The sequence below is a fragment of the Eleutherodactylus coqui genome, chromosome 3 (assembly GCF_035609145.1).
Source record: "Eleutherodactylus coqui strain aEleCoq1 chromosome 3, aEleCoq1.hap1, whole genome shotgun sequence".
In the NCBI taxonomy this organism is placed as follows: Eukaryota; Metazoa; Chordata; class Amphibia; order Anura; family Eleutherodactylidae; genus Eleutherodactylus; species Eleutherodactylus coqui.
Genome location: NC_089839.1, coordinates 148,518,391 through 148,545,088, shown reverse-complemented (window position 1 = coordinate 148,545,088; position 26,698 = coordinate 148,518,391). Strand labels below are relative to the sequence as shown.

The window sequence follows — 26,698 nt, the reverse complement described above, 5'->3', positions numbered from 1 at the left end:
GAAAAATCTAATAGTTAATAGCTACTGATTTGCTACTCAGATTTCCCGGCTATGAGCTGATCTCCTACCCCACTGTCAGTGCAGCAGGCCGGACATGCGACATAGAAGACAAGAGCGAATGTGCCCAAGCTGGCTTCACTGAAGCTGAGTTTTACACTTCTGGCACTTCCAACCCCGAGGATAGATGCTGAAGTGTAATAGTTGCTTCAGCTCCCACTGACTTCAATGGGAGTGAAGCTAGCTAGCCACTTCCATTTCCATTCCCTATAATACATGTCCAGCCCTCTGCACTGACAGTGGGCCAGGTGATTAGGTGATTGCCAGGGACCCCCGACAGGCGGGTCCCCAGCAATTAACTATTGATAGACTATTTTGAAGATAGGTCATCAATAGTTTTCGTCCTGAAGACCCCTTTAGGATGCACAATGAAAGCTGTACAAACATTGTGTAATTCAATGATGTACATAGAAGAGAGGGGGCCCATAGTAAAGATAAGGATGTGCCCATATTAAGGAACTGGAATTAGCACCCAGGACAGAAAGGTCTTGCATTTGTCTCTCCCTCTATTTTTTTCTATATACCTTTAGCCATTTCCCAACGACCTTGTTTTTGAGCAATTCAGTCCTTCTTGAGAGGGAAGTCCTGCACTTGTTCCAGCTACCCAATAGCAAAGGGAGTCGAACCAAAGATTGCCAGTCCCCACTTACCATGAGACTCATTTCAGCCACATGGCATGCCTCTATGGAATGTATGCCCTTAGTGTAATTGCTTTTTTCTACAAACTCGAAATAACCCTGAAGTACACTGAAATGATTACTTTAAATAGCAGTCATACAACCATATTGACATAAAGGTAAAAATAGCTGCGATTGTCAGAATATGGAAAGGCAAGAACCTTAAAATTGCCAGTCTCATAAAAGGGGTGAAATTACATAGATTCTAGAGATAAGCGAGCACCAAAATACTCGGGTGCTCGTTATTCGGGACGAAATTTTCGCGATGCTCGAGGGTTCGTTTCGAGTAACGAACCCCATTTAAGTCAATGGGCGACCCAAGCATTTTTGTACATCGCCGATGCTCGCTAAGATTTCCATTTGTGAAAATCGGGGCAATTCAAGAAAGTGATGGGAACAACACAGCAACGGATAGGGCAGGCGAGGGGCTACATGTTGGGCTGCATCTCAAGTTCCCAGGTCCCACTATTAAGCCACAATAGCGGCAAGAGTGGGCCCCCCCCTCCCAACAATTTTTACTTCTGAAAAGCCCTCATTAGCAATGCATACCTTAGCTAAGCACCACACTACCTCCAACAAAGCACAATCACTGCCTGCATGACACTCCGCTGCCATTTCCCCTGGGTTACATGCTGCCCAACCCCCCCGCACGACCCAGTGTCCACAGCGCACACCAAATTGTCCCTGCGCAGCCTTCAGCTACCCTCATGCCACGCCACACTCATGTCTATTTATAAGTGCGTCTGCCATGAGGAGGAACCGCAGGCACACACTGCAGAGGGATGGCACGGCTAGGCAGCGACCCTCTTTAAAAGGGGCGGGGCGATAGCCCACAATGCTGTACAGAAGCAATGAGAAATATAATCCTGTGCCACCGCCATCAGGAGCTGCACACGTGGGCATAGCAATGGGGAACCTATGTGCCACACACTATTCATTCTGTCAAGGTGTCTGCATGCCCCAGTCAGACCGCGGTTCTTTATAAATAGTCACAGGCAGGTACAACTGGGAATCCCCAACTCCGCAATGGGAATTCCGTGTGCACCCACAGCATGGGTGGCTCCCTGGAACCCACCGGCTGTACATAAATGTATCCCATTGCAGTGCCCTGGACAGCAGAGCTAACGTCAGATTAAATGCAGGTGGGCTTCGGCCCACACTGCATGCCCCAACCTGACCGGGCTTTTTAATTCATAGACACAGGCAGGTACAACTCCCTATTGGGAAGTCCCTGTGGACCGACAGCATTGGTGGGTGCCAGGAAGCCACCGGCAGCACATAAATATATCCCATAGCATTGCCCATCACAGCTGAGGTAATGTCATGTTTAATGCAGGTGGGCTTCGGCCCACACTGCATGCCCCAGTCAGACTGGGGTTCTTTAGAAGTGGACACATGGAGTTACAACTCCGTGTGGACCGACAGCATGGGTGGCTCCCTGGAACCCACCGGCGGTACATAAATATATCCCATTGCAGTGCCCAGCACAGCTGATGTAACGTCAGCTGTAATGCAGGTGGGCAAAAAATTAATTGGATTACACTGTAGGCGAGGGCCCCAAAAAATTGTTGTGCCAACAGTACTAATGTACCTCAGAAAAATTGCCCATGCCCAACCAAGAGGGCAGGTGAAACCCATTAATCGCTTTGGTTAATGTGGCTTAATTGGTAACTAGGCCTGGAGGCAGCCCAGTTAAAATAAAAATTGGTTCAGGTGCAAGTTTCAACGCTTTAATGAGCATTAAAGCGTATAAAAATTGTTTAGAAAAATTATATGACTGAGCCTTGTGGGCCTAAGAAAAATTGCCCGTTCGGCGTGATTACGTGAGGTTTCAGGAGGAGGAGCAGGAGGAGGAGGAGGGATATTATACACAAATTGATGAAGCAAAAATGTCCCTGTTTTTGATGGTGATAGAGAACGATGCTTCCATCCGCGGTTGCAGCCTACGTATTGCTTAGGTATCGCTGCTGTCCGCTGGTGAAGAACAGAAGTCTGGGGAAATCCAGGCTTTGTTCATCTTGATGAGTGTAAGCCTGTCGGCACTGTCGGTTGACAGGCGGGTACGCTTATCCGTGATGATTCCCCCAGCCGCACTAAACACCCTCTCTGACAAGAAGCTAGCCTCAGGACAAGCAAGCACCTCCAGGGCATACAGCGCGAGTTCAGGCCACGTGTCCAGCTTCGACACCCAGTAGTTGTAGGGGGCAGAGGCGTCACCGAGGACGGTCGTGCGATCGGCTACGTACTCCCTCACCATCCTTTTACAGTGCTCCCGCCAACTCAGCCTTGACTGGGGAGCGGTGACACAGTCTTGCTGGGGAGCCATAATGCTGGCAAAGGCCTTGGAGAATGTTCCCCTGCCTGCGCTGTACATGCTGCCTGATCTCTGCGCCTCCCCTGCTACCTGGCCCTCGGAACTGCGCCTTCTGCCACTAGCGCTGTCGGATGGGAAGTTTACCATCAGTTTGTCCACCAGGGTCCTGTGGTATAGCATCATTCTCGAACCCCTTTCCTCTTCGGGAATGAGAGTGGAAAGGTTCTCCTTATACCGTGGATAGAGCAGTGTGTACACCCAGTAATCCGTAGTGGCCAGAATGCGTGTAACGCGAGGGTCACGAGAAAGGCATCCTAACATGAAGTCAGCCATGTGTGCCAGGGTACCTGTACGCAACACATGGCTGTCCTCACTAGGAAGATCACTTTCAGGATCCTCCTCCTCCTCCGGCCATACACGATGAAAGGATGACAGGCAAGCAGCATGGGTACCCTCAGCAGTGGGCCAAGTTGTCTCTTCCCCCTCCTCCTCATGCTCCTCCCCCTCCTCCTCCTCCACAACGCGCTGAGATATAGACATGAGGGTGCTCTGACTATCCAGCGACATATTGTCTTCCCCCGCCTCCATTTCCGAGTGCAAAGCGTCTGCCTTTATGCTTTGCACGGAACTTCTCAAGAGGCATAGCAGAGGAATGGTGACCCTAATGATTGCAGCATCCCCGCTCACCATCTGGGTAGACTCCTCAAAGTTTCCAAGGACCTGGCAGATGTCTGCCAACCAGGCCCACTCTTCTGTAAAGAATTGAGGAGGCTGACTCCCACTACGCCGCCCATGTGGGAGTTGGTATTCCACTATAGCTCTACGCTGCTCATAGAGCCTGGCCAACATGTGGAGCGTAGAGTTCCACCGTGTGGGCACGTCGCACAGCAGTCGGTGCACTGGCAGATTAAACCGATGTTGCAGGGTCCGCAGGGTGGCAGCGTCCGTCTTGGAGTTGTGGAAATGTGCGCTGACCCGGCGCACCTTTCCGAGCAGTTATGACAAGTGTGGGTAGTTTTTCAGAAAGCGCTGAACCACCAAATTAAAGACATGGGCCAGGCATGGCACGTGCGTGAGGCTGCCGAGCTGCAGAGCCGCCACCAGGTTACGGCCGTTGTCACACACGACCATGCCCGGTTGGAGGCTCAGCGGCGAAAGCCAGCGGTCGGTCTGCTCTGTCAGACCCTGCAGCAGTTCGTGGGCCGTGTGCCTCTTCTCTCCTAAGCTGAGTAGTTTCAGCACGGCCTGCTGACGCTTGCCCACCGCTGTGCTGCCACGCCGCGCGACACCGACTGCTGGCGACGTGCTGCTGCTGCTGACACATCTTGATTGCGAGACAGGTTGCGTTGGAGGAGGAGGAGGAGGAGGAGGAGGGTGGTTTAGTGGAGGAAGCATACACCACCGCAGATACCAGCACCGAGCTGGGGCCCGCAATTCTGGGGGTGGGTAGGACATGAGCGGTCCCAGGCTCTGACTCGGTCCCAGCCTCCACTAAATTCACCCAATGTGCCGTCAGGGAGATATAGTGGCCCTGCCCGCCTGTGCTTGTCCACGTGTCCGTTGTTAAGTGGACCTTGGCAGTAACCACGTTGGTGAGGGCGCGTACAATGTTGCGGGAGACGTGGTCGTGCAGGGCTGGGGCGGCACATCGGGAAAAGTAGTGGCAACTGGGAACCGAGTAGCGCGGGGCCCCCGCCGCCATCATGCTTTTGAAAGCCTTCGTTTCCACAAGCCTATACGGCAGCATCTCCAGGCTGATCAATTTGGCAATGTGCACGTTTAACGCTTGAGCGCGCGGGTGCGTGGCGGCGTACTTGCGCTTGCGCTCAAACAGTGGCGCTAGCGACGTCTGGTAGCTGCGCTGAGAGACATTGCTGGATGGGGCCGGGGACAGCGGAGGTGAGGGTGTGGGTGCAGGCCAGCAGACGGTAGTGCCTGTGTCCTCAGAGGGGGGTTGGATCTCAGTGGCAGGTTGGGGCACAGGGGGAGAGGCAGTGGCGCAAACCGGAGGCGGTGAATGGCCTTCGTCCCACCTTGTGAGGTGCTTGGCCATCATATGCCTGCGCATGCTGGTGGTGGTGGCTCCCCAGCTGATCTTGGCGCGACAAAGGTTGCACACCACTGTTCGTCGGTCGTCAGGCGTCTCTGTGAAAAACTGCCACACCGTAGAGCACCTTGACCTCTGCAGGGTGGCATGGCACGAGGGGGCGCTTTGGGAAACAGTTGGTGGATTATTCAGTCTGGCCCTGCCTCTACCCCTGGCCACCGCACTGGCTCGGCCTGTGCCCACACCCTGACTTGGGCCTCCGCGTCCTCGCCCGCGTCCATGTCCTCCAGGCCTACCCCCACCCTTCAGCATGCTGTATTACCAGTAGTGCAGAAACAGAACGCTGTAATTAAATGTGCCACTTATTGGCCTGTGGTTGGAGGCTGACTTCGCTTACGGAACGCACAGCAGAGCCAGGAAATAATTTTGCGCAAGCCTGCTGTAACACTTAGCTGGCTGCGTACGAATTAGGAGGACAACTACCCCCAGCACAGACCCAGTACACTGAGGACAGTCACAGGCAGCCCAAATAGATTTTTTTCCCAAATGTTTTTGGAAAGGCCCACTGCCTATATTCAATAAATATGCCTTCTGTCCCTGCCTCACCACTACTGGCCCTGGAGTATGTAAAATAACTGCAGACTGTTGCACTGTGGACTGGAATACAGCGGTGATGTAACAGCCAACACAGAGCCAGGAAATAATTTTGCGCAAGCCTGCTGTAACACTTAGCTGGCTGCGTATGAATTCGGAGGACAACTACCCCCAGCACAGACCCAGTACACTGAGGACAGTCACAGGCAGCCCAAACAGATTTTTTTTCCCAAATGTTTTTGGAAAGGCCCACTGCCTATATTCAATAAATATGTCTTCTGTCCCTGCCTCACCACCACTACTGGCCCTGGACTATGTATAATTACTGCAGGGCGCAATGCTCTGCACGGCCGATATACAAAAAAAAAAAATGTGCAACACTGCAAAAAGCAGCCTGCACACGGTTAGATGTGGCCCTAAGAAGGACCGTTGGGGTTCTTGAAGCCTAAAATACTCCTAACGCTCTCCCTATAGCAGCTCCGGCACCAGCCGCACTGTCCCTGATCTCTGTCAGAACGCATCTGTGGCGAGCCGCGGGAGGGGCCGATTTTTATACTCGGGTGACACCTGATCTCGCCAGCCACTCACTGCAGGGGGGTGGTATAGGGCTTGAACGTCGCAGGGGGAAGTTGTAATGCCTCCCCTGTCTTTCTATTGGCCAGAAAAGCGCGCTAACGTCTCAGAGATGAAAGTGTAAGTAACTCGAACATCGCGTGGTACTCGTCACGAGTAACGAGCATCTCGAACACGCTAATACTCGAACGAGTTTCAAACTCGGACGAGTACGTTCGCTCATCTGTAATAGATTCCTCAGTATTATACAGAAGGTTAGCCGACATTTCCAAGTATTTTTATGGGATATACATGGATAACATTTTTCAACATTGTAGGAAAAGTATGGTTTCATATTCCATGACTACATCACATGAGAGAAATTTCTGCATTGGTTTCCACTAGTAAATGACGCACTGCCCCTCTTTCCGCCAAACAAACAAGAAATACTTTTTATATTTTGTATACCTATTTTTATCTATTTTTTTGTTTCAGTTGTATGTGGGGTCTTTAACTTTTTGCCTTATTTCATTTCAGGTCACTTGGACTGTACACACAACAGCTTTGAAACTGTGTCTTGTTCATGGGAAGTAACTAGAGAGTTCACTTCAACCGCATGCAACGTGTCAGCTTATGTTATTAATGATGAAAGGTGTGTTCAGAGATTAAATGTTCAGCAGATTGTTCATCATAATACATATGGTTATTCTCAGAGACAAAAAGTGGTTCCATTGCCTAAAGTTGCCACCGAGAGCTCAACTCCAAATTGTGCCATAAAAATGAAATATGATACCTGGCGACTGTGGATTACAAGGCTGCAGATATGTCTGAGTTTTAATATATAAAATAAAGTCAGATTATGTTATTTACTCTTAATTGGTCCAAGCTAACTTTGACCAGCCTCATGTCTTTGCTATGGGAATGTAAGTAAAGCTCACCCAATGAGTATCTGAGCCAATACAGATATAAGGCTCAGAGTGATACGACAAGGGTAGATAATTGAAGACAGGCTAGAGTGGAAGTATCTTTTGTAACCAAGTGAGATTGTGTGCATAGCCACGGACTGCAAATAAGGGAGATGGAACAATACTTCTGCAAGACCACCTATTGGATGGCAGCATTCCTTCAAATCAATGTACGACTCTTTAACAAGTCTGTAAATCAATGATTGGGAATAGGAAACCAAGCCAGAAAACCATACACAGACACATAGCCAAGGACTATGATTGTGTGACACAGGCCTCCTGGAAGAAATGGGTTTTCAGGGTATGCTATAAAATCGGTAATGTTAGTAACAATTTGAATGGTCCCGAGTTCCACGGAATGGGTGCAACACAAGAGAAGTCTTGCAGGAGGAATAAGATTAATAGGTCATTGGCTGAGTGGGTTGGTAATTGTAAACAAGAATATCTATCTGAATAGTGAATTAGGCTATGAGGTATTGGCTGGCTTTGGGGATAAGTGGTATAACTGCCAAGATGGTGCTAACACGATGCCTCCAATTGTTTGGTAATGTCCATTTTCATCTTTGGAAATCTCCGGTTGAATCATTGGCTTCCCACGAGTCCAGTTTAAGAAATAATGATTTGGAGATCATGTCTGAACATGGTTATGCTACTCCATTGAATGCTACTTAGAGACATTTCAATGGAGTGTTAACTGTAAGGGCTTGAAGTACAACAATACGTTTTAATTACTTCTATTTAAATCATGTTTCAGTATGGCTCTGTGTCATGAATTACGATTCAACTGGAAACCACACCTCAGTGCTGGGTCTGTCGCAGCAGTGGCCCCCCAAGGATACCATTAGCTTATGATGGGGTACGTGAGGTTCTGCCAAGATGTTCATTGTTTTGATTGGAAAAATGGCATTGCATGCAGCTCTATTTCTCCTGTCAAAAAAAAAAATCTGAATCTTGAATGGAGGCACCTAACAAAGCCTTTGACTCAAGTTAGAACATAACCTAAAGTTTTACAGTTTTTAGGCCAGAGTATGTGACACAGTCCCCACTCAAGGTTGTGGCAGACAAAAGCATGGACACAGCAGGGTTAACCAGAATGGGGCAACGGGCATGGTGGTTACACTGCTGTTTAATTCTCCCTTCGTTTTGCTCAGTGTTACACGTATAGTTTTTAATGACTCTTCGTACTTCCTCTGAAACATAATAGGTCCTCTTTAAGTGCAACACTCACATTAGCATGATTACCCACCTGCATGTGTGATATCAGTAAAAATAGTTATGTATGCTTTCAGTATCTCCTGACATTTAATGTTGCTCTCTCCCAGACGTATAAAGGGAACCTGCAATCTTCCACCCGGTAGTGACATTAGAAGCTGTGTAATGACTCTAACTGTGGATGGTGAACATGTGAGTACACAGGAATTTTACCAGACTTTGAAAACATCCAGGGCACTATAGTTTACCTTGACCTCCCCATGTGTCCATTTTATCCCAATTTTGAGATGCATATAAATATATAATATGTCTGTGCATGGCTTAGGAAATGTGGTCTACACACGTGTAAAAATAATGTCTAAGAGAACAAACATACACATGCAAGAGTGGGGAAACTGGAAATCTGACCCTAGTCTTTGTGTAAAAGCGAAGCAGTCAACCCGATGTGGGCAATCCCATGTCAGGAACTTGGGGCAACTCTAACTTTTCCTACTGTGAGAGGGAATTGTGGTAATCCATATAAGAAGTGGCAGCATACATGGTGAGATAAACAAAAAATCACCAACTCTTTATTTGTTCCATGCAGGCAAAAAGACAACGTTTCAACCCTTCTGGGTCTTTATTAAGTGTTGACAAAGACCCGGAGGGGTTGAAACGCTGTCTTTTTTTACCTCACCTTGCATCTCAAATATCGCCGATCCATAACTTTGTGGCACTGCAATGCTGCGAATTTTGTGTGGATAATTATCTGTGTGGGCAACTTTCCACATGGGGAAATTTCCATGCGGGCAAGTTTCCTGTGGGCTTTCATGGGTATGGGCTTTTTTCTACGAGCACTTTTTCTGTTAGCATTTTCATGGAACCCACAAGAATATATAGCATATCTCTAAATATACAACACATAATACCACCAAATATTACTAGCATACACTGGACAGGTCCATACAGTACTGATGAGGCACAAGTAAGGTGCCCATACACATTAGACTAAAGTTGAAAATGTTCAATTTCAACTAAAACAATTACTCATCAGGTGGAATGCAACAATGAACCATTTTCTAGCTGACCGATGACAGATTGTCATCGTCTGGAAAAATTTTTCCACATTTGAAAATTTCGGCCAAAAGACAGACTAAAGAATGTTCCCAGAAAGAATTGTCCATCGCCAAAGGTCATGGAACATGTAAGGCCAGTTTAAACTGCCAATATGGACAAAAATGTATATGGCTGCACCTGCAAAACAATTGTCCACCAGGGAATTGTTTGTTCAATGGCTGTTAAGCCATCAACCTACTTCTATTTAGTGTGCAGCCTCCTTTAGAAGGAGCATAAATATCTACTAAATCTAACAAAATATAGCTGATGGTTTCTCTAAAGGTCCATTTACACAGGACAACTGTCGGACAAACGATTCCCGACACTCGTCCCTGTGTTTCCTCGCTCCTGTGCTCCTGCACGGGAGCTAGTATTGCTGGCTCACTCACGGAGCGGCCAGCAGGGGGGCGGGGCAGTGCAGGAGATTTCTTTTGCTTCCCCGCCCCTCTCCATTGAGATAACACAGTGGCAGTTTACTACTGAACGACCGCTGTTTAAAATGAACAATGAGCTCGTCGCTCATCGTTTATGCAGCATGAAAGATCATTGATGAGCTCATCGCTCATTGTTCAGTTTAAACAGCGGCCGCTCAGTAGTAAACTGCCACTGTGTTATCTCAACGGAGAGGGGCGGGGGAGTAAGGGGAGAGAAATCTCCTGCACTGCCCTGCCCCCCTGCTGGCTGCTCCATTAGCGAGACCGCTCTGCTAGCTCCCGTGCAGGAGCATGGGAGTGAGGAAACACAGGGACGAGTGTCAGGCATCATTTCCCTGACATTCGTCCCGTGTAAATGGACCGTAAATATTATAGTTGTTTGCTTTTGGGTTTTTTTTCTATCCAGTCTACACTACCACAAAGGTTTCTTTCAGTGCTCTGCTGAGTTTGATACCCAGGCATTGTGTCACGTCTCCTGCTGTGACACATATGTGTCCTATTACGTCTCCTTCATATGTGAACTAGTGAACTCCAAACAGGACTCATGAGCAGACATGACACAATGACTGGCAAACACTCAAAACACTCACCTAACATACCTGCACACAAACAGATGGAATTACTAAGGTATGAGGTATTGGGTCATATTTTGGTCAATATACTTAAGCCCACGAGCCCATGACAAGGGTTCTCGTTGTCTAGTGAGCCCCTACTCTAATAAGACAACAACCTCATGAGTCCTGCCTGTGAGTGGGGCAATTGTCCCAACAGGGACAGCCCCACGCTGGAACTAAAGGGCCTGGCTCTCCCTCAAAGCAAAACAATCCAAGCAGAACAGAACACAGTTCCCACCAACACACAAGGGAATGCATACCATGCAGAACAGGACTGTTCACACCACATGTCTGGCCACTTGCACAGACACACAGAACATGTCACTGTTCACACCATAATGCAAAACATGCATGGATGCAAACATAGGGGAAATGAGGAAACCAGCATCCTCTAGCCGAAGGGGCTGGTATATATGTGCAGCAGACCAGTGGTGATTGGCTGGCTGAATAACTCCACAGCCAGCCAGCTCAAGCTTCCCACGACGGTGGAAATGTGCTTCTGGAAACCGGTATAGAACAACAGGTCCCAGGAACACAACACTTTGCTTTTATATCACATCCTCTTTCGCCTTCATGGCAGCCACAATGCCCCTATTATAGCCACCACTTTGATTAATAGCAGCTACTTCTGTGCTTTTATCCAATTATATCATTGTCCCTATATATATATCAATTCAAAATGATTCAAGGTATACAATATGCTGCTTTGTTATTGGTTGTTAGCGGATTATTTATCTGTCTCTTTTCTTCTACTATAGTTTAGAGATGCCATGACTGTTGTACATCATATGAATGTGAGCGTGAACTGCAGTGTTGGAGGGAATGCCAATAAGATGGTTACCGCTTTATCTTACTTTGATCCATTTTGTAATCGTAAGTACTGGCTAATATACTGCAGTTACTGCTTTGCTATGATTTGTTAATTTGTTCATGGGATAAGGTAGAGTAGTATTTTGGGCAAATCCTTTACGGGACTTCCGTTCGACTCTCACAATGTCTCCAAATTCAGGATATTAGCATTGGCCAATGGAAGACACACAAACTACACAACACACATGGGTGGATACAATGAAGTCTAACCATGGGATGACCAACCCCCCTTTATTTATGATAAAGATAAGAAAGAATGTAATATTATATGAATCCAGTCATATCTAGTAGAAACAAGAATAAATTGATACATCAATGAAACACATTTCTGGATATAGAAATTTTGCTATGGAAACTTACAAAATTATATTTTACTATGTATGTGTATAATCTGGTGATAACCAGTTTCAGCTACCTTTTCTGGTTTCCTTTGCCTGCTTATAACCTGGTGTTCTTGAGATTTTTACACTGAAGTAACTGAAATACGGGGGATGGGCAAAAATATGGAAACAACTTAAATTACATGGGATTATAAATCATATTTCAATAAGATATGTAAAGACAGATTTTAAGTGGAGGTAATATGATACAGATGCTGCTCGGTAGAAGTGAACATCTGCCTGAACAACAAGGTTCCATTGGTCAGGGGTTTGAGCCACTCAACTGTTGTTACCAGCTGGCTCCCAAAACCACAAAGAGCAGGGCAAGAGGTGAAGTAAACACGAATGTGGTGGGAAAGCTCTCAGCCAAGCAGGGGTCAAAAGGGCAGCTCAGTGCTAATGATTAAAATCCCATGCATTTCGTACAGTATTTCCATATTTTTGTCCACCCTCTGTATGTGCCCTCAGTACATGCCCAAGTAATCCAAGCAGAATGCCAAGACACTGTCAAGGTCATTTTCTGGGACACAGCACATTATGCTAGAAGTTAATTGAACTTTTTGTTAGAAGGATCCTCTATAAATAAACTCATTGCAAGATGTTCTCAGCATTCAACTAAAATTTGTGGGCAACCTGGCAGCAAGTGTTCAATTCTTGTTGAGCGCCATCACAGAGGAAATGCAATATTACCAGTTGCTTAAATAGGTCAGGCATGTAATGCACTCGCATACCTTGGTGTCTATAGAGAGACAGCATTTTTAGCTTCTTGCTGCTCCAAAAGTTGATGGCGGTCCCAGCTAGGTACCCCCCCCCCCACACACACACACACACAACTCAGAATGATCTAATTGATTATTTGAAAATTAGTTTTCTATGCAAGACAATGCAAGACTATTACAGTAAGCTTCTTCAACCAGAGATGTTTTAAGAGCCAATACGATAGTTACAGTCACTGAACACCAAGCTAATTCAGAAATGGCACGGGACTATGCCGCTAGGCTGGTCTTCAGTGCAAAGCCAAAAGGACGGATGGATATAAGTAGAGATAACCGAGCACCAAAATGCTCGGGTGCTCGTTGCTCGAGCCGAGCTTTTTGTATTGCTCTAGAGCTCGTTTCCAGTAATGAACCCCATTAAAGTCAATGGGAGACTCAAGCATTTTTTCAGTGCTCCACGGATGCTGACGGCAGCTTCATTGAAAACAATGATCTGCCGGCACCCCTGAATTGTTTTTAATGGAAGGGCTTTACATATACACCCTTCCCTGAAAAACAAGAATTTTAATGTAAAAAAACAAAAACAAAAAACGTACCTCTTCGCAGCTGCTGTGTCCCCCGCGGGGATGCAGAAAACATCTGCCGCATGTGGAAGATGTTTCCTTCATCCCCGCTAGTAAAAAGAATTCCCTGCTGCTGCACCTGCCACATCTGTGACAGATGCAGCAGAGGAAATCTTCAATTGCCTACCGCAGCTATCACACATGACAGCTGCGGTAGAGGATTCTGCTGCTGGCACCCGTCAATGAATTTCATGGAAGGGCTTTAAACATAAGCCCTTCCCTAAAAAAACAGTAAAAGTAGTGTAAAAAACAAAAAAAATACATACTCACCTTCCTTCAGCTGCTGGGGCTCAGCCTCATCTTCTCTGCGCTGTCTCCGGCTCTGTAGTGCTGATCTATCAACAGGCGGGGATTGAAAATCCCCACCTGCTGAAAGAGCTGATTGTGATTGGCTTCATGCCAATCACAGGCAGCTCTCGACGAATGAATGACAGAGTCAGGAACAGTGGAGAGAAGACACGGCTGAGCCCCGGCAGCAGAAGGGAGGTGAGTATCTATTTTTTTTGTTTTTTACACTACTTTTACTGGATTTTCAGGGAAGGGCTTATATTTAAATCCAATGACAGGAAGCCAGCAGCAGGATCCTCTACCTCAGCTGTCATGTGTGACAGCTGCGGTAGGGAATTGAAGAATTCCTCTGCTGCATCTGTCACAGATGTGGCAGGTAAGGTAGCAGGGAATTTTTTTACTAGCGGGGATGAAAGAAACATCTGCCGCATGCGGCAGATGTGTTCTGCTTCCCCGCGGGGGACACGGCAGCGGCGGCCAGGTAAGTTTTCTTTTTCTTTCTTTATTTTTTTACACTAAAATTATTGTTTTTCAGGGAAGGGCTTATATGTAAAGCCCTTTCATGAAAAGCAATTCAGGGGTGCCGGCAAACAACTGTCCTCAATGGAGCTGCCGGCAGCAGCTGCAGCTCAATTGAAAACTATTTAGTGTGTGTCGTGTCCATCCGCACTCCTTTTACACTGTTTATTTTTTGCTAAAGTGTATGCAAAATACTATTTTGCATACACTTTAGCAAAAAATAAACATGGGGGGAGGAGAGGGTGAAATTTCCTCGAGTAACCGAGCACCGCGTGGTGCTCGCTCCAGTAACGAGTACTTTCAAGTATGCTAATGCTCGAACGAGCTCCAAGCTCGGACGTGCATGCTCGCTCATCTCTAGACATATGGCCTCATTCACACGAGCATGTGTTTTCACACTGGCCGCACGTGCTATAAAATCGCATGAGTGAAGGATAGCTGCGATCGAGTACTGAGATTAATTAGCGTTTTCTCATCCATTCAATATGCTGCACCGTGGAATTCCCTCAGTCAGCAAAATGACTTCTATTAGCTTAAATAGATCCAGCTGTCTTAATTTCTGAGTGCCGGACGCAGGTAAACTCTCTCCCACTCCGTTTTTTCAGCTCCCATGGTAATCTATGTGACTTCCAGCATTTTTCGGCAAAAGATAGTTCAAGACCTAACTTTTGACAGAGCGAGAAAAATTGGCGACCAAAAATGGTTTTCTATTTGAGGTTTTTTTGGCGTAATTTTTTCACGCACACTAAAATGATTTGTGTGAATAAATGCATTGGAATCCAATGTTTCACATGGTCACAATTTTCGGCTGACGTTTTTTCTAAATGGCAGCATAACGCTCGTATGAATGATGCCTAAGGATGAATCACCAGGACAAAATTGAGGGGATTATCTGAAATTCTTGTTCTGCTCTTTAAAGATCCATTTAAGACACAACGATTATCACTCAAAATGCGCTCAAAAACCATCTTTTGAGCGATAATTGTTGTGTGCAACTGCACTGAGATCGTGCAGTTTTCGTTAAGCAGTCGCTGATCATTGTCTTTCTGTGGGATACAGCTGATACTATTGTTACAGCTGGTATCCCTCTCCCTGAACACAGGTAGGGTATGAAGAACACAACTCTCCAGCTGTGTACTGCATACCCTGCTCGGAGCACTCGGTTGTATAACAGCTGAGCGCTCGGTGAACAGCCGGAGTATGAAGAACACAGCGGTCCAGCTGTGTTCTGCATACCCCGCTTGGAGCGCTCGGTTGTATAACAGCGGGGTGTTCCGAGTAGAGAACAGCTGGATGCAGAAGACAAGCGGCCCTGCTTGTCTTATGTATCCTCCGCTCGGAGCGCAAAGTGACCTTGCGATGTAAAGGCACACAACAATTATCGCTCAAAAGTCGCTCAAAAGACATCTTTTCAGTGATAATCGTTGTGTCTAAGCCAGGCTTAAATTCCCAGAACAATTATATCGATATACACAAAGTGCATGTTCAGAATAAATTAAAGGGGTTGTCCAGTGACTGGCCAACATTACCTCTATACCACTAACGGTGTTAAAATAATAAAAAGAGCCGTACTTACTTATTCTCTACCATGCTGTAGCCTGCCATCTTCCTGGTGTTATTGTGTTATCACAGGAAGTCACCTGACTGCTGCAGCCAATCAGAGGCTTCAGAATTACCGCACGTTCTCCTGGCATCAGTGCTCACATCCTTGGTTCCATGATGCCACGATTCCAGAATGGTAGTGCTGCTGTCTCTGATTGGCTGCAGTAGTCAGGTGACTTCCGATGACATAAATTTCCACAGCAAATACTGGGAAGCCATTGTGGCTACAGCACTGGATCCACAGAGCAGAAGAGGGGTAAGTACTGCTGTTTTTGTAATTTTAACAGTATTTGGTATACGGGCACCCCTTTGGGTGCAACTCGCACTTCCAGTTAGTGTGCACCTCGCCTTAATAAAAGTTGTTACATTTATACAAATAATTAAAGCATATACATAATTTCCTTTTGCAGTGCGTCTTGATCCACCCATGTTCCTTAACATCAGGGTGAAAGAAGATGGCACATGGAATCTCACCTGGGTCATTAATCATAGAAATTACATAGAAAATGTGGAAACTGAAGTCCAATTCAAACCAGTAAAATGGTCATGGAAGGTAAATAATTATAACACTAAATATGGAAGGTAAAGGAATTATAAGAATTCTCATTTCTGTTTTTGCGCCCAGTTCTCGCGGGCAAAAAATAGGTCCTGCCCTTTCCAGTGCATATTTGTGCACCGAAGAGTCCCATAGAGGTCTATAAAAGTCTATCCAATTCTTGGATAATCTTCCAGCTCGTCTCCATTGCAAACCTTTTAACCCTTTAGGGTAGCCCCTTACACATGTAGTAGTCCTGGTCAATTGAACTGAGCTACTGAGCATGTGTGACCACCAGCACTGACCAGGGATATCATAACAATTATGCAACAACAATATCCACCTACAAGAGTATTTTTTCAAAAATTTCAACCAAAATTGATGGATTTTACGTGACCTAACAGAGTAAATTAACCCATTCCCGCGCCAGGACGTAAGTTTACGTCCTGGGGGCGGGGTACTTCGCGCAACAGGGCGTAAACTTACGTCCTGGGGATAGCGCAGGATCACATATGCCAGTCACAGCCCGCATCCCGCTGCAAAAGCGGGGGGGGGGCATTGGAGATGCGCCCCCCCCCCCCGCTGTTAACCCCTTCCCTGCCGCGATCTAAGTGGATCGCGGCAGGGAAAGAGTTAATAGAGGGAGCGCGCTCCCTCTGTGTCTTCGGCCGCCTCTTGCAATGTTATCGCGAGAACCCAGCCTGTCGCCATGGCAACAGGATGCCAGACACTGGCATCCTGTGTTGCCTGTGTCTGAGATCGCTGTATAAGTGATAAGGCATGGCAGAGCAGTAGGTCTGCCATGCCTTATCACAGCGATCATCAGGGCTGTGGGGAAAGTCCCCCAGGGGGACTCAAATTGTGTAAAAAACACAAAGATTAAAAAAAAAATGAATAAAAAAAAACACATTTTTTTATGCTTTTTCTCAGATTAGCATAAAAAAAGGTTAAAAAAAATAAAACCCCACATATTTGGTATCGTCGTGTCCGTAACGACGCGTACAATAAGTAGCACATGCTTTTGACTGTTCACAGAAAAAACCGTTTAAAAAAACGCTAAAAAAACTGAGGCAAAATGCTAATTTTTAGCATTTTGCCTCACTGAAAACGCAATAAAAGTGATCAAAAAAGCCGTATGTACCCCTAAATGGTACCAAGAAAAACTACAGCTCGTCTCGCAAAAAATAAGCCCTCACAGAGCTCCGTACATCAAAAAATAAAAAAGTTACAGGACTTTGAATGCAGCAATTTAAAAAGGGTTTTTATTGCAAAAAAGTGGAAAAACCTAAAAAAATGTAAGAATTTTGGTATCATTGTAACCGTACCGACCCGCAGAAAAAATGGATTGCGTCATTTATGCTGCATGATTAACGCTGTAAAAAAAAATATATATATATATGGCAGAATTGATGCATTTTCTCTCCCTGCTATCATAAAAAAAAAAGTTTTACAATATAGTTAATGTACCCAAAAATGACGCCGATAAAAACTACAGTTCGCCACGCAAAAAACAAGCCCTTATACGGCCGCGTCGACGGAAAATAAAAAAGTTATGGCTTTTGATAAATGGAGAAGAAAATCCACCAAAAATTGTTGCGTCCTTAAGCCCAAAATAGGCCATGTCATGAAGGGGTTAATGATTATTTATGGGAGAAACCCCTTTAAATTATATAAATTCCAAAAATGAGAAATTATATTTATTTTTCTCAGGACGCTAAAAAATTTACAATCAAACAATATGACTTGTCAGCTACACTGCGTGACCTCCAGCCTGACACCATGTATGAAGCCCGGGTGCGCATCAATCAAACAGATTACCCAGGTGGCAGGTGGAGCGAATGGAGCACAACTGTACAATGGACAACTCCACCTAAAGGTATTCTAGTTAATTAGTTAATGAATTTATTATAATATATACTAATCAGCCATAATATTAAGAGCACCTGCCTAAAATTGTGTACTGTTGGTTCCCTTTCGTGCTACCAAAACAGCAGTAATGACGATTTCACAACAGTAAGCAGTAGGAGGGGAAGGCAAAGATGTTTTTGCAGCAAGCAAAAAAAATTTCTGTACATACCTGTATATATTACAATCTTCTTTTAAACACATGCCTAAAGGCCACAAAAGACTTCTGGGTCAGTGCCCATATATACTGTAGGCTTTGCAGCCTCTAGTGATTAACTGTATACAAAAGCACCAGGACAGTCCGTGATGCAGTCTCGCAAGAGGTGCCTAGTCCTGAGGGGGTTCTTCTTGATATGGGGGCGATGACAGATCAGCTCAGGGTTTCCTCTCATACAGTGGCATCCACTCATCTAGGGCATTCCATCATTCTGCACTTCCATGGTCACATGGCAGAAGCCCACTGGCAGAATCATGGAATCTTACGACCACGAGTATATCCGCGGTCATAGAGCACAATGGGCTCTAGGTCGCGGATATCCGCGGTAAAATATAGCATGCTGTGTTCTGTTTCTGCGAGTAGATTACGTAATTCCGACCCGCTAATTGGGGGGAATTGTGTAATCCAATGCATTTGATTGATCCGTGGATTACCGCTGATCAAGCGCATGCAGAACCCGTAATTCCTCTCCGGTCATGTGTGATCGGCCTAATGTTATATCGCTACTTTATCACGTGACCGGGGACCGCTCAACGAGGCCTCCGGTCACTGCTCCAAGCACACAGCGACCATTGGTCACTGGGAGCAAGGAGATTTAACATTTCCTGGGCTCCACGGCTCCTGCGAATGTGTCCGGCATTTTGCCATGTGACTGGGAACCGCATACAGTGGTCCCCAGTCATATCTCCGTGCACTCGGCTATCTGTGACAGCTGGGTGCAGGGAGATTTTGAATTTGCATCGCAGAAGCCAGTGGTGGGTCCCGAGACCGGCCGGAGGACATGAAGGAAGGGGGGTGAGTATTTTCACCTTCCCTCATGGATCCGATCCATGAGGGGAGGTGAAACTTTTCTTTTTTTACATTTTTGTTCACTTTTTCACGATCGGCAATCGTGGTACCGCTGACATCTCCTGCCTCCCGGCTACCTACAGGAGCCGGGAACCAGGAGATTTTAAATTTCCCGGGCCTTCTGCGCATGCGGCTGACGTAATGCCGCCTGGCGCGCATGCGCAGAAGGCTGGCTTCGGGACCCAGAGGACCAGGACAGCGGGGAGCAGTGCGGCGGACGGGGGTGAGTAATCTCAGCTGCCCCCATGGATCCGATCTATCAGGGCAGCTGAATCTTTAACCTTTTAAAAACTTTTTCAACTTTTATGCGATCGGCGCTATCCATTGGATAGCGCCGATCGCATTGCCCGGGGGGGGACTGCCCGCAGCCCAGGATGACAGCTCCATGCTGTCGGCTACCTGCGGGCACCGACTGCATGGAGCTGTCATGTCCAGAGCCCACGGGGCTTTATTCTCTGTAGGACACATGTTTTTACGTTCTCAGAGCATAAAGCCCACTTGGGCAGGACGTAAAAAGGCAATGGGCTGGTCACTAAGGGGTTAAGCCTTGTAAGTTGGGAGATGCGGCTTCCATGGTTGGTTCCACGAACTTGATTTTCCAGTACATCCTACAGATGCTCCGCTAGATTGAGATTTGTGAAATTTGGAGTAGAGATTAACACCTTTAACTCTTTGTCATGAGCTTCAAAATATCCCTGAAAAGTTTTAGCAGTGTGGCTTGGGGCATTATGCTGCTGAAAGAAACCAGTACTCTTAGATAGTACTGTTTCCATGACGTTGTATGCTTATGTTGTACGATGTTTAGGTAGGAGATTCATGTCAAAGTAACATCCACATGAATGTCAAGGTTTCCCAGCAGAATATTACCCAGAGCATCACATGGCCTTCAGCATTTTGCCTTCTTCCCATAGTTCATCCTGGTGTCATCTCTTCCCCAAGTATGAGATGCACCTGGCTGTCCACATGATGTAAAAAGCATGATTCATCAGACCAGGCCACCTTCTTCTGTTGCTGCATGGTCCAATTCTGATACTCACATGGCCAATGTAGGTATTCTCACCTTCCTATCATAAACAGCATTAACTTTTGCAGCAATTTCTAGTACAGTAATGCTTCTATGGAATTGGACCTGTCTGATGTTCACTCCCCATATACATTAGTTAGCCTTTGGTTCCCCTCGAACAGGTCAGCATAGGCACTTTGACTTGCACTCTCCACCAGTGTGGGACTGGGGGCCCCTGAACAGTTACATGTTAATAAATAAGACCAATCTAAGATGCTGTACTCTGCCTATCAGTATGTATTACAGTGGATGCAAAGTACTGTGTGCCGTTCATATTGGGGGGCCAGGGGCCCACTTCTGACTCTTAGTTCATTGGGGGATTTCCCTGTTGGCCGATCCAAGCCTACTCTTCTGTCACCAGTTCACTGGCTGTCCATCCTTGAACCACTTTTAGTAGATCCTAACCACTATATACCAGAAACATCCCACAAGATGTTTTGCAGATGCTCAGACCCAGTCTTTTAGCCATCACAATCTGGCACTTGTCAACATTGCTCATATCCTAACACTTACCTATCTTTCCTTCTTCTTTCAATATCAACTCCAAGAACTGACTGTTAATTTATCCTACCTCTTGTCAGGTGCCATTGTCATGACATAATCAACGTAATTAACTTTCCATAGTTTTCATATTATGGCTGATCTGGGAACCTGCATTATCTGGAGAGGATTTGTTCATATGTGTAATAAATGAAGAGCGTGTCCCATCCAAGTACTGTATACTGAAGAGGTAACAATGCGCCGAATGTTCTGCTTTTAAATGATGTCCTCCATCTCTAGGTTCAACCTTCCCAACACCAGGAGTGGTAGCCATTTCAGTTGTGTTCCTGATTGCACTGGTCACCCTTTGTTCTTCAAAAAGGTAACGTCTGAAGTGTCCTTTGCATAGTTCAATATAATTCTTTATATAAGTCAATGCAATGAAAAGGGTAAAATCTGCAGTAGTTAGGATTTCATGCAACACATGCAGATATTGGGGCTGATTTGCTGCAGTCAAATCCATAGTGGGAAAGTACAGCACCTGGGAATCCATCCTTAGAGTATAAATAAGATTCCATGACTTCACCGCTCCTTCCTAAAATGATGATCTGGAACAAAAATCATAAAAGCTTCAATCGTGTGCACCTCATCTCAGTCTACCCTCTCCGTGAGTGAGAAGCAGGAGTATATAACATAATATACAGAGTAGTCCAAGGATATGAAGATACCTGAATGAATGGAAAATAATGTTTGGGAACACCATACTGCGTGTGGCATGTTGCCAAGATGAAGCCGGCAAATCTGAGAAGAGCAGTGTCCAACAGGTTTTTCTACATGCAAGAAAGATAGGGCAGGACCTATTTTCCAGCCTTTTTTTAAACTTGCACATAATAGCATGGAGTTTGAACAGTTACAATTTTTTTTTACCTAGTTCATGCTCTAATACGCTCCATCAGTTTAAGCCCTTAGAGATATTGTGTAATAGTGCCCTTAATCAAACTCACTGGGCTGCATGTGCTTCATTTTGACCCTAAAAGCAACAGTCTACTAGGTGCAAATTCACCCAGTACCTCATACTTATTATGGTGTCTTGTAGTCTTGTAGATATCCCAATGTAAATTGGTGTCAACTCACAAGCACCGTGCTCAGCATGGATGCAGGCTGATGTTAACAACTGTAGTAGTAGATAGATTTATGCACTGCACAAGTGTGCACCTCAACTGAAATATGTAGTTCAGATGTGAAGCCCTGTGCGACACCAGTGCACGGCGCAAGGCAACACTATGTGGATCAGTAGCACCACTCCAGGGTGAAAGGAAGCCTGGCCCTAACGCAGCAGGGAGGTGACGGGTCCCTGCCTAAAAGGGAGTCATCGCCTCAATAAAAGGCGGCCCCACGGTCTTCTTTTTGGGCCCTGATTGTCCTTATAGGAACCCCTGGAGAGATGAACTAACAACACAAAGCAAAACAGTAATGAACATCAGGGAAACAACTGGAAAGGAACATGCAGCAACTTATCTGTGAGAGCACCAAACTCCAAGGACTCCACCATGGAAGAGAATAAGCAACACTGGTCACCAGGAAGGGTGGGAATATATAGCCAGTCTGCACCTGACAACTGGCAGAGTGAATAGAAAACCACACCTCTACCTTAATCCCAGGCATGACTAAGCCAGACTGCATCCATGCAGCAAAGGCAGCCAGCACTAGCAAACTCTGCACATGGTGCATTAACCCTTGACCTGCTTAACAAGACAACAGGTCTTTACCTGCGTTGACGCCACCATGCCATTATGTTGTTGCGACCGGCAAGCCAGAACAATTGGCTTGTTTGTGTGTTCTTTAACTTTGTTATATATATATATATATATATATATGTGTGTGTGTGTGTGTGTGTGTGTGTGTGTGTGTGTAAAATTATATGACTAACACAAATTCTTTTTAATGGTAGGGTTAAGAAAATAATGTGGGTTGGTGTTCCGGATCCATCACATTTTTTTCACCCCCTAACAGATACTCACAAAGGAAACTTCAAGGTATGATGAACTATCCATTTAGTTATACAGTAGCACTCATTGATTGTATATTTGTCATGTAACATGAAGCCAATCAATAGCCAATTTAACTCATGCATTTCTACTTTTAGAGTTCCTTTAATATACATGAACAATTTGTGTGAAAGGTCTCTTAGGAAGAATGCAGTGTTTCAGAGAGGCATTATATAACACATGGGTTGCCTACAGACAGTGGGGTATATAGAATAGTAGGGGCTTCACTGCGAACATTAAATTGCCCTTCTACTCCCTTTTTGGGGAGCAAGTTCCTAATACAATTTCCAAACAATGCAGTTCCTCTAGATAGTGGAGTCCTGTCCAATTTCTCGACAACCATTTGCACAGTGGATAGAATCAACCAGGGCTGAGTTCCCCCTCTAGAAGGTCTCATAGCAACCACATGGTCTGCTTCCATGACGTGTACGCCATTGCCTATAGATCTGTTAAACAAAGAGGTCTGTATGGTGCTGTACAGAGTCCATGCACATCCATAAGACCTGAGTTAGGGCTTAATTACACGAGCGTATTTGTGCTTGCATTTGCGCAGAGAATAGAAGCTATTGTTTCTCACCTTCGCTTGTGCACACTCATTTCATGCACACAAAAAACTGCGACATGCTGTATTTTTGTGCACACCTAAAGCACCATAGTAGTCTATGGGGGTGCGCAAATATAAGCTTGTTCCCTGCACAATTGCGCAATGAACTGTGCAATTGTGCAGGGAAATCGAAAACACCGGGGACTACTTAGGTTACACAGACTTTTAAATCACATGGAATGTAGAAAAATAGCAGTGTCAGCAGTACAGCTCAGATACCTCATAGAGAGAAGTCACATATATGGTAGGATGCCCGGTCAATCCAAGGATGTGGACCACACCATCCAAAATCGTCATGTATAGTCATCAATGTTTGATGAGCAGCACTGAGAGTGATATCAAAGACGTCAGAAGCAATCTCTTATAAAGATGTCATCTTTATTCAAAACCCATGTATGCGGTGGATTTTAAATCACATGGGACAAACCTGTGCCAATGTATCTGTGCCTATGCCTGTGTGAAAGAGCCTTACAATCTGGTTTCTGGGCTCTAATCTTGAGTACTGTGTCTGCATAGCGAATGAGGAAACATTTGTGTGCAAGATGTAAATGGGCATCTGCCCCCAAAACAGCAGTGGTTCCAGAAGTTAGTATTTGGAGACAAAGAGTAAAGGCCTATTTACACGCTAGAATTATCGCTCAATATTTGCTCAAAAGCCATCATTTGAATGATAATCGTTGTGTGTAAATGCTCCCAGCTTTCACTCATTGGCTGAACGATGATTTTAAGCTATGCACAAAATCCATCTTTCAGCTGGAGTGAACATAACACAAACCGCATGCTGTGTTTGCTGTCCATGGTGCTGAATTCTCCACAGGAGTGCTGATTACATTGTATTCAGCAGAGAGCCCATGGCAGCCCCATGGCAAAACAATAGAGCTGTATGCAGACAACAAACACCTGCTGTTCTCTACATACAGCTCCTGGAGGCTCATTAACTTGCAAATGAAGGCAATAAGCTGCTAATGGACATTAGTGTCCATTAGCAGCTTATGCAAAACAATAGCTCAAAAAACTTTTGAATGATTATCTTTGCATGTAAATGGGCTCTTACTCTTAGAATGTTATTAATTAAGGCCCTTTTATTCTTATTTAATATAGTCATTGCTTACAATCTACAAGACAATACTTACTGTACATATTAAATTTCACAAACAAATGACTGCAGTGACCTTCTAATAGGATAAGGTGAGCACATTCTATACTCCCTTATCAGTAAAGGTTGAGAAACAAAAGAGAGCAGCTACGGGTCAGCAGTCCTTATATTAGCCATTATTTATTAATTTCCGTTTGTCTTTTCAGCAATGGCTATCTACACCTTATGTTTTCTCACCATTCTTTCTGGATCCAAGCCCTCTTGATATTTCCCCTCTGAATATTAATGGTAAATTAGAAGAACAATATCTGAATCCCCCCTCCACCCCCAAAGCAGAAGCAGACAAAGACAAAACAGGACATTCTGGATCCAGCTTTACTAACCAGGAATATTTCTCCTCTGTCTATCTCGGTTATGACCATTTTCCAACAACACTTACAAATGAGTCTTTAAATTCCCCAACCAGTGAAGATATTCCTCTATTCCAGGCCGAGTACCTCTGCGCTCCTCAATCTATTGCTGGTTTTGGTGTCCACAATGTGTCATTTGAACAGGATGCTCCACCGCAAGTCATGCAGTTGCCTGTACTTGTAGAGGAAGTCATTGCTAAACCCAAATGTGATGATGAGAACAATGATATTTCTGGTCATCAAGAGAATGTGAAAGAAGAGGAAGGAAAAGAAAACTTTGAAGATCAGAAAGAGTTACTTGATACATTCTCCAGAACTCCCATAGCACAGCAGTATGATGCCCAACCATCAAAGGAATCAGATATTGTAGCAGACTATGTTTCCCTTAAAGAGCTACACCAGAAGCAATGCCAATGGGCCTGATTGGATTACATAGTTTTAAGCTAAAATATGCTGTGTGCCATCATGGGGGCAGTTATGTATAATGGTGCATTCTGTCCCTGCATTATACAGTATTAAAGGAAAAGCTATATGGCAATAGTACAGAGAAAAGCATATAGCACCTGGAAGAGAGAAGAACGAGTAATGAGAGGATAATGAGAATCATTTATGATGTTCTTAGAGTTTGGAATTTGCTCTTTGGAAAGATGGTAACCAACACCATATTGTAAATAGGTAAACAGTTAGCTATGGACTAAAAGTGTCTCACTATCTGGTTCCAGGATGAACAGCCTAGGGTTACATTGTCTCATCTGAGAGAACCGCTTTCAGGATGTGACATCTCCAGGTCCTGCACCAATCTCCCATGCAGCCAGAAGAAGAGACATGATAGGCATTTTTCCTGAAGCAGCTACTGTAGGAGAAAAGTAGTATTATACAATGGCCATTCAGATGAATGCCATTCTTGTAATTTAAGGATGGCTCAAGTCTACCAGGACTCTTCAAACGAGGGAACCTGCTCTATGATGTCCATATGTCCTAACAGAGCAGGGGATGTCATCTTCGAACTACCCTTTAAAACAATCAAAAGTGAGCATAACTGGCTTAAAGAGGCTGAAATATCAGGGCAAACCCTTTTTCTAAATGCAGACATGATGCTGATTAAATGATCTCCACACGTCCCGTTGTGAAAACCAACAACTTTCGGCTGTTAACATCAGGAGAAGATGTGAATGGTCATATTATTCTCCTCAAATGTAATATGACATGACACCCATGAATTGCTGACCATATAATAAATGGTCTTACTTAGGAGCTGCTCCATGCATTCGGGGACACTCAGGACTCCTGTTCTCAAGAACGGTGAGGGTTCCAGTGGAAGACTCCCACCAATCAGACAGGAAATAATTTCTTTGCGGGACAAGCCTTTTAAAGAAAAGCAAATGTTTTTCCCCTATGCACACCTCTGATTCCAAATAATGTAAACCATTTATCCAGAAAAAGTGAGTAATATAGCAATGACATAGTATTTTTTACAATATAAATGTTGAATATTAAAGACATAAACCATTGACCATCAACTAAAGTTAGCTAAATATGACTCATTTTCTGAACCAACTTATCAAGGTGCAATATTCAGTAACAATGGTCAGTTCATAACAACCATAATTACTGTCATCAGGATATGGAAGAAGCTGCAAATGCACCACGTAAACGTGAGTCTTACATCTTTGGATGAGAACTTTTAGATAATATAAGGTTAACCTTTCTTAAAGTAACAGAAAAGATGAACTATTTCAGTGCATTATGACGTTTCTGTCTAATTAAAAATTGACTTTCCGATTTGTTTTGAATGGTGAAAATTTCTCTTGCTTCTAATGAGAGTTACATTTTGTTTAATAGGAAAAAAAATGTTCTTGTAATTAAACTTTTTAAAAGCAATCCATGTGATCATGTGATACTTTCATGGTTCTTCGTGTTATTATACTGTGT

At 45.0% G+C, this 26,698-nt stretch overlaps 1 protein-coding gene across 1 annotated transcript in view; it reads left to right on the top strand.

The window, feature by feature from the left end:
• IL2RB (interleukin 2 receptor subunit beta) overlaps positions 1–26,698 on the top strand; it is a 66,877-nt gene extending 40,179 nt beyond the window's left edge. Inside the window, exons 8-15 of the mRNA XM_066596305.1 lie at positions 6,779–6,893; positions 8,529–8,610; positions 11,320–11,434; positions 15,970–16,112; positions 17,805–17,970; positions 20,909–20,990; positions 22,560–22,644; positions 24,563–26,698. Coding sequence (XP_066452402.1) covers positions 6,779–6,893; positions 8,529–8,610; positions 11,320–11,434; positions 15,970–16,112; positions 17,805–17,970; positions 20,909–20,990; positions 22,560–22,644; positions 24,563–25,189 — 1,415 coding nt within the window. The 3' untranslated portion in view covers positions 25,190–26,698. The remainder of the gene's footprint in view (positions 1–6,778; positions 6,894–8,528; positions 8,611–11,319; positions 11,435–15,969; positions 16,113–17,804; positions 17,971–20,908; positions 20,991–22,559; positions 22,645–24,562) is intronic.